We start from the raw sequence: 20,039 nt of genomic DNA, 5'->3' as shown, positions 1-20,039 counted from the left end.
AAGGTTGTCAACCTTGGAAGGCTCGCATAATCTTACAGGATAATGGTCTATCAATCCGGGTCTCTGTTTTATGGGTTCCAGTTATCTGGGATTTCCTTCCCCAACACGGATAACTAGATTCGAGGATCTTCTGATATCATGGCTACATCAAACATCGAATTAAATCGGTCGGGGAGTATGAGGCCTAATCCGCGACCTGCCGTTGACAAGGTTAGAGCCCATCATCTTCGCCTACAGATCCTTGCATAACGCCTTCATCCGAACATTCAGTGACAGCCACTCAACCCACGTTAGCACTATTAGCACTGCATGACTTCAATTCTATTCCGTAGAAGACACAACCCCTATATTCGCGCTAAGAAGGTTCCCCGGAAACCTATTCTTGGAACCCACCACGGTGGGCACCGATTGTTCAATAATGGCATGCATGATCTTACTTTCTCCTCAACTATATTGAAGCGGCCCGTTTGATTTCATGCCTTGATAAAGCTATCATTCTGAGTCGTTTGAAGTATTGTTTCTACTCCATTACGAGCTATTTAGGATCTAGACCGTGGAATCGATGCAATGTCAATGAGATGCAGCCACGGACAAATTTCCCGAATGGGCGGTCCTAGATCGTTCCTGGCGGAGATCTACGCTCCGAAGTGGATCTCATATTAAATATCTCCTATCAAATATCTCCTAGCTTTTTCCGCCGTCCTTTTGATTCTTCATTCTCCGTTCCGATATTAAATCTCCATCTGTCTAGAGTTGAGTTTATTGTTGAGATAGATAGAACGTCAATTTTCACTTCGATTGGTACGATCCACTTTACCCGAAGGGCCCGACCCATGCGAGTCGTTTCGTGGCGTAGAGAAGCTGAGATCTTTTGGGTCATTAAAATCTCCACTCTTAACATCATCGTCTCATCCCGAGGTCGCATAGGTACTTATGTCTACCTAAGTAGGAATAATATCACCAGGGCCACATACTGTGGAGAATACCCTTGACGTTGCAACATAAAGTCATTTTACTCGCGTAATAGATTCATCTACCAAGATTCCAAGTCCAAGAAATGGCATAGTAGATTTCAAATCCTCTCTTGTCTGCTGGGAATATAAGTCACACCCTGCATATATCGTAGCAACAGAGTAGCAAGCCTAGAGATGAAATCGGCAAAGCCAATGACGTCGACGTTTGGAGACATATTTTCCAATGCCCTCAGTCATCCGTACTTCTGCATCTCCCAGCTCCGATGTAATGCAGATATCTATATCCAAAAGTTCGGTTGTCCCGAGAAGATCATATGCATCGGATCCGCAATATAGAGAAGCCACATTCGTCCCGAGGTCATATCCATGAATATTGTGCATGCAGCAGATGACCTTGGGACCAACAAGGACAAAGGCTAGACGATCAGAAGGTCTTTTCCATTCCATGGCAAAAACTTAATTTGACATTTCTGAAGCCCCGCGCTTTGAAGGCTGGCTGAGCGAACCGGTTAAAGGCCAATGCATACAGATCGGGGTCCAGAACCTTAGAATCGACGGAGATCTGGTCCCTATCACTCTATATTCCACTTGAAGCGGGGTTTACTATCAAGTATATTCTAAAATCGAAGTCCTTTCAAGTTTCTTGCATCAATTTCACTGCCACCAAAGTTGAGACGGAACTTTCTTGATCTCCTTCCTGGTAATGCAATGAACCACCTTATGCAGACACGTTCGGCGGTAATGACAAAAGAAGGCTACAGGGCTATGCCTTAGGCGAGACTTTGACACGAGAAGCGAGATGACACTTCCGCCGTGGCTTAAAAGGCTTTTCAACCTGCATGACAATGATGCATGTATCAAGATCGATCATGCGGGATATAGATCGATGAAGAGAGATCATTGGAGGATCGAGAAACTACCAGAATTCCTAGGACCGGGATGGCAGATTGGAGATTCCGTTACCTATTTAGGGTTTTCCAACATTAAGTGGCCTATTCACGATCCCTTGCCTTGAAAGTTAGAAATTTTTGAATGGTTTACCAATCGAATTCCGATAAAAGCACAGACGGGGTGAATAACGATAAGTAACGACTGGTGGCCCCATATTGTCCGGAAAAGATATCCACGGCTTTTAGAAGTAGTATGACAAATTGTGGTACTTTTGTTTTAGTCTTATTCCCGACTTGACTTTTTACCCAGTAGATCTGGCGTGTAGATCATATCATGCTCTGTACAGAGCATGTTGGTAGGTAAACTACTTTGGGCAAGGCAAACTCAGGGCTGTACTATGTACACCTGAAACGTCAAAACCTAATCGCCACAACTAAATGCCAGTTTCCTCCTTAACCATGCATTGACTAGTTCAATTTATGATGCAATGCATGCGTGTACGAACATATGCGTATGTACGTAGTAGATATCTATTGCCGCGTGGAAGGACTCAGTTTCCGACACGCAATATCTGTAAGGGGTAGGTGGCCACGGCGTTGCCACTTGGGTACTATTGAGAAGCGCAATAATCAGCATACCTAAGCATTAATCTCCCCAAATGCCGACAGACTTACTCCATAATCGGGACTTTGTCAGTCTATTCTTAGGCAGGTACCCTGTCAGTGTTGATATAAGCAAAGCATCAGGAGACATGGATTGTGTTTCATTAAGAGGGCTGTATGCACTTATCAGGTGCTTCTAGTGGAATCAATGCAGGCTTTTGTGAAATTAAACCGTCCTACCTATGCATGGTTTGGTTTTTCTCAAACAGTTCTAATTTGATTGCTTCTCAGGTTGAACAAGGCCACAGTGCCCGAATAAGTACTTTTTTTCTTCATTCACAGTCTTGGAAGTCCTGGAGCTTGAAGTGAATCTTAGGCATGTAACTATCTGTCTCATGTAAATTCCCATGTATCTATTATTACCCAGATGGATGGACCAATACATGTAAGTCTTCCAGGGTTGCTATGAAGACCTTGGGACCTACCCGGGTGTTGAAAGCACATACCAAGGTGCCACTACATCAATTGATGGGCTCCCTTGCAAAAACTTTCAATGGGTGGATCAATTGATGTTGATGGAAAACATAAAATACCTCTACTCTTACCTATACGCCTAAGTATTCCCTTCAAATTTTGACTTTGTTGTAACTGAATGCCCATTTGAGCAAGCTTCAAGATATATGGCAGACAAGGTGGAAGATATGTCAGGTACCTTGAGGGCGTATTTCTCTAAAAGTTGGTCGGCCACCTGGATATCTACGATGGATATATATCTTGCCCGAGTTCAAAGTTCCTGGGGCCGATGCAAAAGTGGGCATTAAATCTTTTGAATGTGCCTAAAGGTAACAAAGGGTAGCAACCATAAACTTGAGAGGTATACCAGGCTCAGATAGTTTGTTACCCATGAATATTTGGAGCTTCTAGATACTTTTGGATTTTGTAGTCAGAAAATGAAGGAGAATGATAGGTATTATTGACCAATCGGTAAGTGCCGAAAATGATATATTAAATCAGCCTGATTGTTTGTTCTAAGCAAAAGTTCACTCGATTGTTCAAAATATTGCTTAATGGAATATGTGAAATGATCCCTCAGTCTAAGGTCCGGCAGGCTTGTAACGAGTATCTTTATACCTACACACCGTATATAAGCACTCCAGGGCTCCGATATCAGTGACCTCCGAGGTCTGTTAGACCTCCTTGGCCTTGAGATATTGTCTTTTATGATTCTATATATTCCAGGTCGTCATGCACATATATATATATAACCACCTCAAGCTGATCTTACTATCGGAATTCTACCGGGTAGTATTCTTCTGGCTAGTCTTCAAAAAGACTTAGCCACATATTTAAAAGCATCATTGATATTATATTGCTAAAAATGGTCTTGTGCAATTTTACTATGAGCTCCAGAGCCTCGTGACTATTTGATGTGCATATGTTAAGGGTCATCGGCAACGAAATTCGGTGGGGTATTGAAATGTATCATTGCTTTTGATGCTCTTCTTCATTATTCCAGTTCGAGGAGACATATGTAGTACAAGCAAAAGAAAGTGTGTTGAATTCTGGATGAGTGCGTCGAACCCCAACATGGCCAAAACTTCCGAGGTCCCGCCCAAGAAAAGGGGTTTTGTTTCGTCAGAATGATTGATAGACGCGGGAGTTAGCTACTTCATCCATCACCCTTTATATAAGTGTGAGAAGCGGCATTCCCGGAGCCCGGTGGAACCCTCCAAGGTTGGAACCTGGCCAAAATTTTATCAATATTACATTACTGCACTCGTTCTTCAATCTCAACTTCGGAGAGCTACCTAGGTACATGCGGTCTGCGCACGTATTTTTCAGTGTGGTCTTTTATGATATCATCGCTACAAGGACCTCCAGGGCTTTCTAAAAGTTGTAATATATTCACATATCTAGGTACATATCTGGACAGCTTTTGAATCTTTCTATTGGAGAAGATTTTATCCAGATAAAAGATGCACTGTTTTTCGCGGAACACCCTGGCTTCTCTAAAGTTGCTGAGTCGCTGGACTTTCAGTATGAAGCAGTGATTATGTTGATTTTGAACTCGTCATACCAATTGGTATGATATTCATTAAGGAAGAAAGAGAAGTCTTTGGCCTTTTGAGCGCTATTTTTCTCCTTATCATTTTTATCATAATCTGCTTAAGCTCAGGGCCTGACAGGGAGCTATTTAAGCCCATAATGGACAAGAACTTGCCGTCGTTATTGCTCGGTGAGCTCTGGTTCTCGGTATTTCAATTGCATCAAAAATGCGGTATTTGCAATGAATTTAAAGGTCATCCTTTGCATATGAGGGCCTCCATTAGAAAAGCGGACCATTGCACCAATGTCGAAGTCCAATGCGGTTACTTAATAACTGGCAGGCCCAAAGAGCGAAGGGAAAATGCATTTCAGCGGCCTTGAAGCGGGCATGGAAGTATGCACATATTTTCGGGGTTCTGTCTTTCTTCATCTCATTCCAAGGTTTGATATAATAGACAAAGATTCAATATTTAATTGCCGAGTAAATTTGCGAGAAAAAGACATGTGAATATCTCGAGGTCATTCAGAGCTCATGAAAGTAGATATTACATCGATGGTATAGAGATGTCTATACTTCATTGGGTCTAAAGCGGGGTGATACAAATTACCAGTAAACAAATCCCTCCCACACCAGTGAATCCCCGAGTTTATTCCACTGGAAGCAAGGACTTGAAAGCTTAGGCCGCTGAAGATAATTTTTACAATCCTAAGTCTCTTGTATTTCAGATATCTAAATTCGAGCAATTGCATGTTGATATCGGATAAGCCAGTTGGCATCCTCACCGCTACCTACAAAAGCACAAAGCCCTACGTTGTATGACCTTAAACTAAGAGTGGTAAGGTCACCGCTCGTTTAGTAACTCTACACTACTGCAGATAATCAACAAATCTCTGCAAGCCTTGCTCGAATTGTGTCATGTTCTACATATTTAATGCAAAGTTGAAGTCTAGATTTTCTAGATTTTCCTGCTTTGTGCTTGTATGTGCTGCTATATTATCCACATCTAATCCAAAGTACAGATAATCGAAAACTTGACATGATATAGTCGACGCAACTTTCAAATACAGGAATAAGAGATATAAGATTCCGCATTGAGTTAAAAGGAGGAATCGGAAGATCAATAGAAGTAGATAAAAAAAAAAAGAAAACACATTTCGCAGGTTGGCCTATCGGGAATTCCGATATCTGGTTGGAGCGAAATACTTGAAACACAAGGATTTAGCTGCGCAGTAGTTCGATGGTTGAGATAATTGAAAGACCTTCCCCTCTTCTTTTTTTTTCTGTCAAGGTGGGGTGTACGATACTGCATTGACAAGACATAACTACTTCAGAGCAGGGATCATGCCGGCAGATGAAAGCACAGACACTTGCGCCACACCAGGGGCACCCATCTGCATTTTTAAACGGTCGGTAGAAGAAGGGCTGGACCCATGCAAGAAAAGGCAATTGAACAATCAGCGATCCAAGGGCTCAAATAGATCGACCCGAGGCGTCAAGAACCCGGACTCCCCGAACCACTCAGCAGTCTGTGGACATGAGTTGACCACATGACGTAGGAATCAGCTAATTACAACACGAGTGGCTTTTTACGCTATGAGGAACTGGAGGAGGCTAGACCGTCGCCATCCAACAGGCCAGCCTCCTTGGCAAGCTCGTAGAATCGTCCACCTTGCTTGATCAGTTCAGCTGGGGTGTCAAATTCCGCCACTCGGCCCTTGTCCAACACGACAATACGATCCGAGTCGATGATGGTGTTGATGCGGTGCGCAATGGTGATGATGGTACGATCTGAGAAGACGCTGCTGCGCAGTGTGCGTTGGAGCAATGCGTCTGTCTCTACATCGACGGCGGCCTGAACTAATGTTAGCCGATGCGGAAAGAACTGAGGCAGAATTCTACTTACTGTTGCCTCATCTAGAACAAGGATGTTGCTGGGTGTCAATAGTGCTCGTGCGAGCGAAACCAGCTGGCGCTGGCCTTGACTCAGGTTGGATCCTATTGTGCCTCATGTTAGCCATCAGATTAACTCGGTTTACTATTCAAAATAAATCTTACCTCCTTCCTGGATCTCGGCGTCAAGTTGACCTTCCATCGAGGAGACGTGATCCTTCAGCTTTGCGTGGTCTATCAGGGTACAAGATTAGCTGGTATTCAAGCAACTCAATCAGCGAAGATTGTATCTTACCAAGTACGCTCCATAGTTCAGTATCATCATGAGCATGGCGCGGATCAAGGTTATCACGCAAAGTTCCTTCAAACATTGCAGGATCCTGAGGAATAATGGCAAGACGGCCACGTAGGTCAAATAAGCCAATGGTAGTCACATCAAGTCCATCAATACTAGAGTCGTGTTAGAGTTGAGCAAAATCCAGCATTTGTCAATCTATTTCTTACCTGATAGTTCCATTCGTGGGCTCGATCATTCTGAACAAAGCCAGGGTAAGAGAGCTCTTTCCAGCCCCAGTTCGACCAACAACACCAATCTTCTCACGAGGCTTGATATCGAGGTTGATATCCTTGAGCACCAAGTCAAGGCCAGGGCGGTATCGAGTACTGTAGTCCTGGAATGAAACAGCACCCTGGGCAGGCCAACCGATGGCGGGTCGGCGCTTGAAAATGACCTCTGGGGCCTCGCTTGGGAGGTTGGCATATTCGAGCACTCGTTCAACGGAGACAATGTTGGTCTCGACCTCGACGGTCTGACGAACAATCCAGTTGAGCGACTGTGTGATTTGAAGGGCGTAAGACATGGCCAAACCAACCATACCGGCTGAAAGACCGCTACCAGTTGCAACCGACGTGATGGCAAGGCCAGCAGATGCCAGGATAATGATTGAACCAATAAACTCGAGACGAACAGCAAGCCAGCGGTTTGCACTGATAGAGGGGAAGTAAGCGCGCAGATTGGCATCCATGCGCCACTCATTCTCGAGAGCAAAGCGGTTCTCTTGACGGTAGGCACGGATGGTTGAAATTCCACCCAGAGATTCTTGGAAATGGGCAAATATGGGACTACGAGTCACACTGTCCAGGCGCTTCAGCTCGCGAGATGTTCGCAGGTAGTACTTCTGGTAACTGAGATAAACCCAAGCCAGGGGGATGACCAGCACCAAGAACGCGGGCGTTGAGGTTGCAATCACTACCATGGTGAAAACCGCACGAGCAGAGTTGGCAAACAACATGTTGAAAGTACGGGCAAGTACTTCGTCAACACGGTAGATATCACTGGAGAATCGGTTGAGAATTCTTCCAGACGGGGTAGTCTCGAAGAAGCTCATAGGTGAGCGGAAAATAGCAAAGGCCATGCGCTCGTGGAGCTTTCGAGATGCCTCAATCGAGCAGAAAATCCACAAGATTAGGTTTTGGAGAATGACAAGGAGTGATGATCCAAGACCAAGGGCCAGGTAAACACCAATGAACTTGCCGACATGCTGGTTGGTACCGCTCTTCTCGTTAGACTCGGTCCAGCTCTTCAGCCAGAAGTTACCAAGAACCTGAGCAGTTTGTGCTGCCAAAAGAGCAAAAAGGTAGAAACAGACAGCCACAACATTACTGTTCTTGGCATACTCAGCGTAGACGCCCCACTTAACTTTACCCTGTTGCGAAGCTTCCTGAGTCTGCTTGCTCTTGAGAATGTTCTCCTCGTCATGCAACTTGCGCCGGGGTCCCTGCCAAGTTGCAGTACTGGCTCGGCGCAAGGTGACTGTACTGGTTCTACGACGAGTCTCGGAGCCCTTGATAGGTACTAGAGCACCCAGTTCTTCCACTTCTTCATCTTCCGATTCATTCCCAGTCTCGATAATGGTTTCAGAGGTAGAGTTACCAAGACTGGCGAGATCATCGTCAGAGGCGCTGGGGGAGTTCTCGTCGTCAGATTCTACCAAATTAGTCCGTACAAGATTGGCGATTTCGCCCTTCATTGCCATAAGTTGGTCGTATGTGCCATTTTCAATGATAGTCTTATCGCGTAGCAATCCGATGTAGTCGGCCTCCTTGAGTACGGTAATGGCATTCGTGGCAAGGATTCTTGTTTTACCGCTCAGAATACCAGACTGCCCGAGCACCTTGTTAATGATGTGACGACCGACATGCTGGTCAACCGCGGAGAGAACGTCATCGAGAAGATAGATATCTGCACGGGCATAGACAGCTCTTGCGAGGGTCAATCGAGCCTTTTGGCCACCAGAGAGAGAAATTCCACGCTCCCCGACTTCGGTCTGGTCTCCATCAGGGAGGGTCTTGAAGTCGTCAATTAGAGCGCAGGCCTCAACAGTGAGCTCGTAGAAGTCGGGGTCCCAACGGTGCCCAAATACAATGTTCTCGCGAACACTGGCATTCATCACCCATGGAGATTGAGCAACGTAAGCGATGCGACCTCGGACGGTTACTTCACCTTGGCTCTTCCATAGTTCACCAAGGATTGATTGAAGGAGAGAGGACTTGCCAGCCCCAACACGGCCAACGATGCAGCTTAGTTCACCCTTGCGTGCACTAAGACTAATGTTCTCTAGCACTGAGTTTCCGCTGTGGCGGTTCCAGGAAAACGAAGCGTGGAGAACACGAACAGCTTCATCTCCTACATGCTCGACTGGATCTTGGAATACAACGGCATCAGTTTGAAGCTCTTCTGCCATGAAGAAATCCATCAGTCGGTTCACAGCCACGGAAGACTCAATAACGGAGGTGATAACCATAGGCAATATCGAAAGAGGGAATGTCAACAGGTTGAAGAGAGTCAGGGCTGGGAAAACAATCTCCGTTGTCAACGGTTGATCGCTCATCAAAACGAATACAGTAAATGTCGAGCAAGAAACGAGGAATGGAGTTGACTGCCAGGTAAAGTTAGCGATGGCCTGGGTGGCACCGATTTTGCGCAGAGTGTTGAGCTCCAGATCATTTCGGATATGGCTGAGTTTGTTCATGAAAGCAGTGTTCCAGGCATAAAGCTTGATACTTTTGATGTTGTTGAGGATTTCGGTCATCAAGCGAGTTCTCGAGTCCTTATTCTTCATTTGAGTAATTTGCAGCTTCTTCATCATGCGAGCGATAACACCGTTCAGAGGAATCATGAGAATCATGACTGCGATACCCGCAAACATGCTCGCGCCGACAAGCTGGTACAGCGACACCATGCATAGTACAATTTGAAACGGAGCCGACAGCAGCTGAGTTCCAAACTGCGTCAAATCTGAAAGTCGCTGCTGGTCGACGGCCATGTGGTTGACAATGTCACCTGTGGTCTTAGTCGAGCGACCCTCAGGGGATAAGCGCAGAGCCTTGGCATAGATCATGGCAGTTAGTGAGGACTTGACTCGCATGCCAGTATCGAAGGCTCGCTGGAAGTATTGGTGGAGACAGCTTGTCTGACAGACAGAGACAAAGAACATCGCAAGAGCGATAGCAACACCTCGGACGACTGGCTGCGGGTCTGGGCCACGATATGAATCAATGAAAGCGATCAGGTACCGCAGCAATTGTGGCTGGGCAAAAGCTAATACGTCACTAACCGACTTGATGAGTGCACCGAAGATGTATGGACCACTGAAAGCCTTGAAGAGAGCAATCCAAAGAGACGGGCTCTTCTTCTCTAATTCTTCATCCCATGCATTAGTCAGATCATCGGCTGTCGCGCGGGTGGTATCGCGACGACGCAGATTCCACAGATCATCTTGGGTTAAGTAATTCGTGTATCCAAATTTCATCAGTGGCGTCATCCAGCTGAAGGTGAGGACTGAGAAGATATCGGCATAGTTGTAGGGGCACTCGTCTTCGTCGCCCAAAGCATCGTAGGCGCTCTGCTTCTTGGGAACGACGTACTCTAGAATAAACTCCACCAGCGCCAATCCCAAACTTATATTGATGGCGATGAAATATGGGAGCTGACTAAGGTATTCTTTCCGATCGACAAGCGCCTGAAGCTTGATGGCATAAGCGATGATGAAAAGGGGCCAATAGAAAAGGACTACTCCATTCGGCTGTCGGCTCCGCCAATGTTCAAAGTACTGAACAGCGAAAACCACACCCAGCGAGCCGAGAGTGAGAATGGAGGACCAAAAACGAAAGTCGGCCCAGAATTTCTTAGGCTGGGATTCGATTTGCAGGGCTGCTTGGAGCGCGGTCACCAAGATAATGGAAGCAAGGACGGCCTATTAAGAATGAATATTAGCCAAGATTCAATGTTACAAGCCAATAGCAGATGTCTGGTTGACGCACCAGTTTTGCATAGAAATGCCAATTCTTCGAGACCGGCTGGGGAATGCGTTTTTTGAGCAGAAGCCATAGAGCACCTGCACCTGCCAAAGATCCCCAAATGGCCACCACAGCCATAGTAGCATCGAGGAAGCATGGAGTGAGATGATAGCCCGTGATACTCAAGGGACCCCAGCCCTCTGAATCGCCGCAGAACGACTGTCGCTGGTGCGTGTGTCCAAGAGCTGATACGAGAGAAGACTGAGAGTCTCCTGGGGAGACCCCTAGGAACACCTGGGAATTGTCATTCAACATTTTAGTGTCAAGCGACAGCAGCCCAGTATTCCAATGATTTGCGCTATGGCAAGAAAAAGGGTGGTCGGGAAGCCGTGCTTAGTAAAGTGAAGCCGCAGATAAACTCGCAACTTTTAAGTCCGGGATTGATTACGTAGAATGGATTACTAGAGACCCATAAAAGTGGAAACCTTTTGCTCCACGTTTGACCAATATATTAGTTAAGGTGTAGGTTACAGAGAGAAACAAGTTTAAGAAGATGATACGATCAATTTATTATCATTCGAACCCATGTTTTCCCGGTCATTCTGCAGTACGATATCATGTGATCAGATTGACTGATAAGCCCAGCCTAGCGTTCAAAATAGCCTACTTATACTCCTTGACATTCTGAATTCGTACCTGATGTCGCAATCAGAGAGTCTCATGGCATTTTGCGGATAATTGGTCGGGTTCCTGCATTAATCTTGTAGTATCCGATTCTCTCAACGACGTCGATTTACTTTGTAGTACTTATGTAGCAACTATCTAGGATAATTAACTCCCAAAAGAGAATTCTTTCTAATCGGATTTTGTAGTAAATAAATAATTAGTAGCTTATCGGGTCTATGCGGTGAATGGGCTAGCAATGTACCAAGGAATAGAATAGACCAGTAGAATGGCGCAGTCTGAGCACGCATATTGCCAGATGTTAGTATTGACTCTATATCGACTCCTTATCAAACTATGGAGAGGAACACTGCCTCCAAGACCCCGAAACCCACTGTGAGTCAGAGATTTTACCCAAATAGGTACCCGAGCAAGTAGGACAAAAAATCTAAACCAGCAAAGAAAGTACCGAATGACTCAGGATTGGTCATCAGTTCTATGAAACGCAGCCTTGAAGCTAGAATCTTCGAATATATAAAGATCACACCGCCCGCGGTTATCCAGAGCGGTCAGAGCCTTATCGCCAGTCTTTTCAACCAGTTGGAGGGGCACTATTTCTCAATTTCTCATCTTTAGCACATTTTCATTACCCTGATCAAAAAGTCATGGGGGACCCAACTCCCCTCAAGGAGTGTCTTAAATGTCCTCTTTATGGTAGGTATCATCAAATATATAGTTCTTCATCCAAGATTATGTCACTGACTCCCGCGTAGCTTACAGCCTACCACCGGAGCTTCTGACAACATTGTCCACCAAAACCACGAAACAGCCTGTCACTGAACAACCCGACGAGAGCGCAAAGCAAGACGTTGATGCTGTCGTGCAAGATCTGGCGATTGCAATCTCAACATCTTGCTCCCTCTGTAAGGTCTCCTATCACAATGTGCACGAACAACGTAGTCATGTCCGATCCGATCACCACCGGTATAATATTAAGATTCAACTGCGTGGAAACACGCCGCTTGATGAAGCTCAGTTTACGAAAGCTGTTGGAGAGCTTGATGAGTCTATATCTGGCTCCGACTCCTCGGACTCAGACTCGGACGAAACTGACGGTGACACAACGCTCATAGCATTGTTGAAAAAACAGGCCAAGCTATCCGAGGCGCAGTCCGAGGAAGGGACTGCCACAAAAGTCACAGCCAAGAATCCACTTTGTTGGTTTTCTAGCTCTGGACTGCCTTCAAACATATCGCTGGGCATATACAGAGCAATTTTTTCAAATACTGAGCAGGATGAACCTTCTCACTTGGTAGAAACCTTGAAGAAAAAGCAGTTGGCACCCGTACAGGCACGCACAAATAAGTCACAGAATCAGGAAACTACCGGCCCTCATATCTTCATGTGTATGATTGGTGGTGGACACTTCGCTGCGATGGTAGTGTCGCTTACGCCTGAAATCCACCGCAAGCAGGGCGGTATTCAAGAGCGACAAGCAATGGTACTCGCGCACAAGACATTCCACCGATACACCACGCGACGAAAACAAGGTGGCTCTCAATCCGCCAGTGATGCCTCTCGTGGAGCTGCTCACTCGGCTGGTTCAAGTCTGCGTCGCTATAATGAGGCTGCACTCGAGAAGGATATTCGAGATTTGCTTTCGGATTGGAAAGAGATGATCGACACCTCGGAACTGCTGTTCGTCCGAGCTAGCGGAACAACAAACCGAAAAATCTTGTTCAACCAATATGAGGGGCAGGTTCTCAAGCAGAACGATCCCCGCATGAGAGGCTTCCCCTTCAACACTCGTCGCGCGACTCAGGGAGAGCTCATGCGATCCTTTAAAGAGCTGACTCGGGTTAAAGTGAGTGAGGTTGATGAGGCCGCGCTGGCGGCAGCAGCGTCGGCTGCCAAACTGAAGGAGGAGTCTAAGCCACTCACCCCTCGTCCGAAGCCCCAGAAGCCCAATTTGTCCAGAGAGGAAGAGGATGCTCTGCTGCAAACTTCGCAAATCCAGTCCCTCATCAGGCGATCTAAGGTCCCTGGGCTGATGACTTACCTCGAGAACAACTCGATCCCATCCTCATTTATCTTCCAGCCAGCACAACAAGGTCAATTTTTCCGTTGTCCCACCCCTCTCCACCTCGCAGCAAATCACAATTCTGCTGCTATTGTGACCGCTCTTCTTACAAGAGCCGGAGCGGACCCCACCATCCGCAGCCATGAGAGTAAAACACCATTTGAGCTCGCAGGGGACCGTCCCACTCGCGATGCGTTCCGTATTGCTCGTCATGAATTGGGCGAGGACAAGTGGGATTGGACCAAAGCCAATGTCCCATCTGCCGTGTCCAAAGCAGAGGTGGAGAGTCGTGTTGAGACTGAGCGAAAGGCTGTCGAAATAGAAGAAACCAAGCGCCGCAAGGCCGAAGTTGAACGACTGAAGAAGGAAGATGCGAAAAAGGCATCCCAAAGAGTGACGAAATCAGGTGGTCGAGCTCTGGGAGTTGGCAAGACGGCAGCCGAGCAACGTGAGGAGGAGACTCGAGGCATGACACCTGAGATGAGGATGCGATTGGAACGAGAGCGACGAGCCAGAGCTGCTGAAGAGCGCTTTCGCAATATGCAGAGCAAATGATCATTGGAAATGACCTTGGGCACTGGGAGCTGGAAAGACGACTCAAGATTTGATACGGTTTGATACCAGTGATGATGAATACGACTGAAATGAGAGCGACCACCTTAGGCTGCGAAAGAGTGCTTTTGCAAGATGAGGACATAGATCATTGCAAATAATCTTGTATTCTTAAAGTTCTTACAGCATTTTAATTGAATTTTTTTGGAGTTGCAGTGGGTGTTAAAGTACTGGTTTTTTGATGAGGCCCTAATATCAAGTCACATGTGTTTTTCTTCTCACTTCGAAATCTTCTCATCCACAACACCTAACCTCGACCCTTCTTTCTCAGTTTTTCCATCCAATTGTTGTTTCCTGACTTCTGAAATCTAAATATGGTATCTCTTCTGAGATCTGTCAGGTCGACAGCACCCAGCCATCTAGTTGGCACTCTGACACGATGGGACCCGGATACTAACACCTGCAGCAGCCCGCTCGAGATCCACAGTAACGAGCAAGTATATGTTGGCAGAGATAAGACCAAATGGTATGTATAACTTTACTTTCAATTGTACACAAGTGATACAACGACTAACTTCGCGTGATTTGACGCGTCCTTAATATAGTCGTTACTTCATTAATGATGTTTTCGTTTCCAAGGTCCACATTTGGATCTACTGTATCATCTTCGACGATTCAAAGCTAAACGAGGTTCCTCCACTAATCTTTGCTCATGACCTGTCCCGTAATGGGACCTTCCTCAATGGCTTCAAAATCAGCCAAGACGGTGTTCTCCTAAGTAATCGTGATGAGCTGAGGATTGGCAGTCATATTCACCTTCGATTCACCTCAGCCTCAGATGATAAGCGAGACAACTTCACTTCGCTTCAGACGATCGAGATCAAGGTTAGCTAGTTTTTTTTCAATATCACACACTACATATATCACTGACATCAAATTAGCGCATCATGGCCAAATTCTTCGTCACCCAGCGCGTGCTGGGTGTTGGTGGATTTGGCCGAGTTCATATGGCCTACCGGGAAGACGACATGAAGCAGCTGGCCTGTAAGATTATCAACCTGGAGTTTCCATCGTCACCCAATTCAGGGGAGTCCATCGATCCACAGCACGTCTCACGAAATGTTCGGCTGTGCCAGCAGGAGGTCAAGTTCCTTTTGAAACTATCTCACGTGAGTCTTTATTACACCTTGCTTCATGGGTATTTACTGACTGGTTTCTCACTTTAGCCAAACATCATCGACATGGACACTGTCATCCGATCAGAAAGCACCCTGTAAGTAGTACAACCTTCCTTGCCTGGCTTATATAGACTGGCTAACGTCTTTCTAGCTACATCTTCACGGAGCTTTTCACGGCGGGTGATCTGTACTCTTATATCAACTACAAAGGAGGCCAGCTCGATGATACGGGTGCGGTGTGGATCACTCGACAGCTGCTGCTTGCCGTGGACTACCTGCATGGCAAGGGGATTGTGCACCGAGATATCAAGCCTGATAACGTTCTTATGGCCTCCCTGAAAGACGGCTGTAAAGTGGTCCTTAGCGATTTCGGATGTTCGACATTCGTCGGTAACCCTGCAATGAGGCGCATGACCAGCTGGTGTGGTACTGCGCTGTACCTTTCTCCGTAAGTTTCCCAGTCCTTTCATCTAAGAAAATAGTTACTGACGTCTTGGGAATAGGGAAATGAGAGTCCACCGTACTCGCATGGAGAAGGGATATACCTCGGCCACCGACCTCTGGGCCATTGGATCTGTAGTAGCGTTGATGCTGACCGGCCGAGTGCCGTTCCACGCTAAATGCGTGGATCTCGCTCGGCCACTGCAACAGCTAGACGAATTCCTGCAGATGCACAAGGTGGAAGAGTTTCCTCGAGACCTTCTTCATAAAATTTTCGTCGTAGACGAAGTCCGTCGTATCACAGCCAAGCGCGCGCTGGATCACTCTTGGTTCGTTTCTTACTCTGCTGAACTGGAAGCAAGATATCGGGCAGTATTCGGTAACTGGAAAGAGAAGATCCGTGGTTACTCGGCCATCGTCGCGCTAGATAGCTTGCCTTGCGTATCAGCCTGCGACGTAGCTCCTGGCGACGTTCAGGCAAGCGCAAGTTCTCGCCCTCTACGTGAAGCCCAGGTGAGCACCCGTTCTCGCATTCCCATCGCTCAGGTTGAAGATCAGAACAGAAAACGTTCCCATCATCAAATTGATCATCGAGTTCAGATGAGTGCACGTTTTTGTACTGCTCTACGTGAAGTCCAGGTGAGCGCCCGTTCTCGAATTCCCATTCGTAATGTTGATCAGGCCAGTACGCTTTTCCGCAATCCCATAAATCACGGAGCTCAAATGGGCACGCGCTCTCGCATCCCAGTACATGACCAGATAAGACCACGTGCCCGCATTCCCATCCAAGATGTTGAGAATCAAGCCAGCGCACGTTTCCGCCTTTTATCCATCGACCATGTATCGGAGTCGTTTAACGAGGCAGCCCAGGACACCAACCGAGATGACAGTGAGCATGCGCTTCCCTATGCTGGACTGGCCGATACCACCCAGGATTCTTACGCGGGATATCAAGCACCTTCTTACATCAATGATATCCGTCCAATGGAGCCATTTTCAAACCCCTTCCTGTCCGGTTGGGCCCCCACACGTCCAGGGAATGGGCCCCTTCTACCATATCTTTCACGATGCCTAGTCCGTCCAGAAGATGAGCCCCTTCTACCGCCATGTCCAACTCTTCCACGACGCCGGATCCCTTTACCCGTTATGTTGACCTCAACCCACTATCCGAAGATCACCAATGAGCAGAAAAGTGCTGAGAAAGACGGTGAAGCCTATCAAGAAGAAAAGAACCTGGTCAGCGGAAAGAAAATCCAAAAGCGACATATCTACGGCCAGGACGCTGACCATCTTGATGACCCGTGATATCTCTTTCCAAATGGTATGATTCTACTCGCTGTTCACGATACATTTCCAACAAATCTGGCGATGAAGAACTGATATGCGCTTATAATCATTGCCATTTTTACGACCATCATGCAATACCACTCCATGTTGAAGGTTAGTGAGTGAGGAAGGGCTCATGTGCGCTAATCTTGATTTTCATATTTTATCAGCTGCAAAAGCTACCATTCCAAGTTCAAGGCGCTCATCTTGACCGGTATGTTTTACAACTTTATGGATTACTCTTCATGTTTCAGGTGAGTGATCGAGAATTCATGTGCAATGATATTCATTTCCTTATTTACCACCTGTATAAGATGAGCTTCTAAGATCAAAGCGCTCTCGTATTGACTGACATGTTTTATGACTTTATGAGATACGGTTCACAGCTTCAGGCTGGAAGTATATGTTCTATTGTTACTTTACTTATTGCTCAACTCATACTTTACGTGAAATTTTCGTGGATATCTTCGTATTAGCAGGCATAATCCAAGAAATGATTCTCATCCACTTCATTCCCGAACCACTTTAAACTTGCAATATTACTTATCTAATCACTGGCTCTAGTAGGTCGGTGAGACATACTAGAAGCACTGGATTTACCCTGTCACCTCTTGACTTTTCCTTTCAGTTTTGCGCTGATATATGCCCCAGGGCTGTTGAGGTGTGGAGCTAACTAAGACCGAGTGTCTTAATAGATGCTCCAGGTGACAGATCCTCATGTTGGACCTCGTACTGAGATCTACTCAGCACCTAAGCCACCTAGGCCTTTCCAGCCGATGCAAATATGCATGCATTTCACGATATGATTGGTTTGCTGTTCTCTGTTCTCTGCATAGCGGCCATACATCCCGAGGTCCGACAGTCCCGAACACGAAACCTTCAACATCGCCTTCGGGCAGCGATGCTGCCATGTTAGTGCAAAGCCAATTAAAATTGAAATAAAATACTTGCATGATAGATTATTTAGGTACTTAACTGAGGTTCGTGGATGAAATTGTGGTGAAAGACAATCTTGAAAATATCACCGATATTCAATCTTTAGACCTGACCCAAAATGACCGTGGTAGATAGACCGCTCGATGTACTGATTGTTGGCGCCGGTATTTCTGGCCTCTGCGCGGCGATTAGTCTTGGAAAGCAAGGACATCGCGTTGTGGTAAGTAGCAAGTCCTATAGAGCTGCGAATATAAAAATAAAAGAGCAAAAGCTGTTAATTTCGCCTCTGATAGATTGTGGAAAGATCGGCTTTTATCAAGGAGACTGGTGCTGCTATTCATCTCCCTCCTAATAGTACTTCTTTACTGCGCTGGATGGGGATTGATCCAGCTGATTTCGGAGGCACACTTCTCCGCGAGGTATGGAGCTCAGTTGAAAGTGAGCGAAAGCTAATTCGGTTTAATAATGCTTTCTATAGATCCATCGGTACACCTCAGAGGGAGATCTTAAGTTCAAGAAGGACTATGACGATATTCGTCACCTTTGGCAAGCGGTATGGAGATGCTTACCCGGTGAAATGACACAGCTAAGTTTAGCCAGGAATATTATCTTGTTCACCGAATCGATTTGCACAACCATCTCAAGAAACGCGCTCTGGAAACGGCGACCCTTCATACAAGTTGCAGGATCATAACGATCAATGCCGAATCTGACCGGCCATCGGTCACATTGGCAGATGGGCGCTCGTTTGAAGCTGACGTCCTTCTAGGTGCTGATGGAATACATGTATGTTACTGAATGTGAGACACTACGGCATCTAACCATTGACTAGTCCCAAACCCGAGGAGCAATTGCGCCAGAAGCACCGGCTCCATACCCAGTGGGGAAATCGTGTTTTCGATGGCTGCTTCCCATCGATCAATTGAAAGAGTATGAGTCAACTCAGGCGTTTGTTGGCAGACCAGGTGTATTCATCGAGTGGGCCGCTGAGGACCGCCGGCTTGTTGCGTATCCTTGCGGTGATAGCAAGATATTCAACCTGTGCGCCTTTATGCCTTCTAATGAAAGTAAATCCAACATACAGGTCAACAGTGAGTGATGAGAGAATCTGAATGAAATTTTGGGATGGTAGCTGAGGGCATGTTAGGCTGGCAAGCGGTTGGCGACAAATCAGTCATCGCCAGTGCCTTCTCCCGGTTCTGTCCCGGCGTCCAGAAAATCATCGATAGTGCAGAGGACCTCAAAATGTGGGACATGTATGACATGAAGGCCCTGCCGGCGTGGGTCTCCAATAATACGGCGCTTATAGGCGATTCAGCACATCCATTCCAGCCGTGTGAGTTCGTTTCATTTCACTTTGATTGATTAATCTGAAGCTAATATTCACAAAGACTTGGGCCAGGGAGGAGCTATGGCAATTGAAGATGCGATCGAAATCGCTACGTTGCTTCCTATGGGAACTCAAGTGGTAGATATCCCCAGACGTCTCGAGATATACCAGGCATCTCGTCAACCACGGGTGAATATGGTCCTCGATTTCACGCGGTTGAACGGCCGCGATCAAAATGATCCCACAGGCGCCCGAATTACACGTAAGTGACATTCTGTTTCCGTTTAGTATATAGCTGACTGAATCCAGCGGCTGATATGGTTAATTTCATGGGAATCTGCTTCTCGTATAACGCGATCGAGCACTCAAAGAGCCTTCTAAAGACGGAGTCGGTGAAATGATAGGCCGAACAAAGATTGGAAACCTTGGAAATGAGGAACGGTCCTTCTTTGGAAGGAGACCATACTTTTCAAAGCAACCCTCTTAGAAATTATAGAGAAAAGACAGTTGACGACGAAGGAAAGCAATCTTATTGGTTTAGAGAATGAAAGAGGTCAAGATTGACAGAAGCTGATTAGACATTTGATTGAAGCTCAGTTGCCACAAAGGAGAGACCCACATTTCAATAGAAGATAGGATAGAATATGGAAGAGTAAAGGGACATTTGAAAGCTTTGATCAGAGGGATGAGGGGATGACTGACGTCTATTGGCTAGGTTTTGTGTAGAGGGTCGCCAACAGCGAACAGGATATCTACTAATAGCAGATAAAGGGTTGTAGGGCTGGGATCTGAGGAGCAAGACTGAGCGAGGCTGAGGTATCCCTTGCATG

The 20,039-nt window shown here is 46.4% G+C and overlaps 6 protein-coding genes across 6 annotated transcripts; 5 read left to right on the top strand and 1 right to left on the bottom strand.

Annotated features, from left to right (window-relative positions):
- Nucleotides 1-6,105: 6,105 nt before the first annotated feature.
- Nucleotides 6,106-11,018, bottom strand: N7495_006217 (ATP-binding cassette glutathione S-conjugate transporter YCF1; the record flags this gene model as incomplete). The annotated part of the gene is made up of 6 exons (XM_057208868.1): nt 6,106-6,366; nt 6,418-6,509; nt 6,570-6,638; nt 6,700-6,854; nt 6,909-10,660; nt 10,728-11,018. 6 exons carry the CDS (start codon nt 11,016-11,018, stop codon nt 6,106-6,108), a joined length of 4,620 nt encoding a protein of 1,539 aa, XP_057062642.1.
- Nucleotides 11,019-12,031: 1,013 nt separating this feature from the next.
- N7495_006216 (putative C2H2 finger and ankyrin domain protein) lies at nt 12,032-14,001 on the top strand (the record flags this gene model as incomplete). The annotated part of the gene is made up of 2 exons (XM_057208867.1): nt 12,032-12,080; nt 12,140-14,001. The coding sequence occupies 2 exons, from the start codon at nt 12,032-12,034 to the stop codon at nt 13,999-14,001; spliced, it is 1,911 nt and encodes a 636-aa protein (XP_057062641.1).
- Nucleotides 14,002-14,372: 371 nt separating this feature from the next.
- On the top strand, nt 14,373-14,892 carry N7495_006215 (CAMK protein kinase; the record flags this gene model as incomplete). The annotated part of the gene is made up of 2 exons (XM_057208866.1): nt 14,373-14,524; nt 14,604-14,892. The coding sequence occupies 2 exons, from the start codon at nt 14,373-14,375 to the stop codon at nt 14,890-14,892; spliced, it is 441 nt and encodes a 146-aa protein (XP_057062640.1).
- Nucleotides 14,893-14,945: 53 nt separating this feature from the next.
- On the top strand, nt 14,946-15,628 carry N7495_006214 (uncharacterized protein; the record flags this gene model as incomplete). The annotated part of the gene is made up of 3 exons (XM_057208865.1): nt 14,946-15,167; nt 15,225-15,271; nt 15,328-15,628. 3 exons carry the CDS (start codon nt 14,946-14,948, stop codon nt 15,626-15,628), a joined length of 570 nt encoding a protein of 189 aa, XP_057062639.1.
- Nucleotides 15,629-15,704: 76 nt separating this feature from the next.
- Nucleotides 15,705-16,922, top strand: N7495_006213 (kinase-like domain-containing protein; the record flags this gene model as incomplete). Its single annotated transcript, XM_057208864.1, has 1 exon — nt 15,705-16,922. The coding sequence occupies one exon, from the start codon at nt 15,705-15,707 to the stop codon at nt 16,920-16,922; it is 1,218 nt and encodes a 405-aa protein (XP_057062638.1).
- Nucleotides 16,923-17,997: 1,075 nt separating this feature from the next.
- N7495_006212 (FAD-dependent oxidoreductase) lies at nt 17,998-19,610 on the top strand (the record flags this gene model as incomplete). Its single annotated transcript, XM_057208863.1, has 8 exons — nt 17,998-18,099; nt 18,173-18,298; nt 18,358-18,432; nt 18,480-18,665; nt 18,712-18,970; nt 19,027-19,215; nt 19,271-19,471; nt 19,519-19,610. The coding sequence occupies 8 exons, from the start codon at nt 17,998-18,000 to the stop codon at nt 19,608-19,610; spliced, it is 1,230 nt and encodes a 409-aa protein (XP_057062637.1).
- Nucleotides 19,611-20,039: the final 429 nt, after the last annotated feature.

This window comes from Penicillium taxi (genome assembly GCF_028828555.1).
Source record: "Penicillium taxi strain IBT 34144 chromosome Unknown utg000004l_segment0_segment0, whole genome shotgun sequence".
Classification (NCBI taxonomy): Eukaryota; Fungi; Ascomycota; class Eurotiomycetes; order Eurotiales; family Aspergillaceae; genus Penicillium; species Penicillium taxi.
This window is presented reverse-complemented; position numbering and strand designations above follow the sequence as displayed.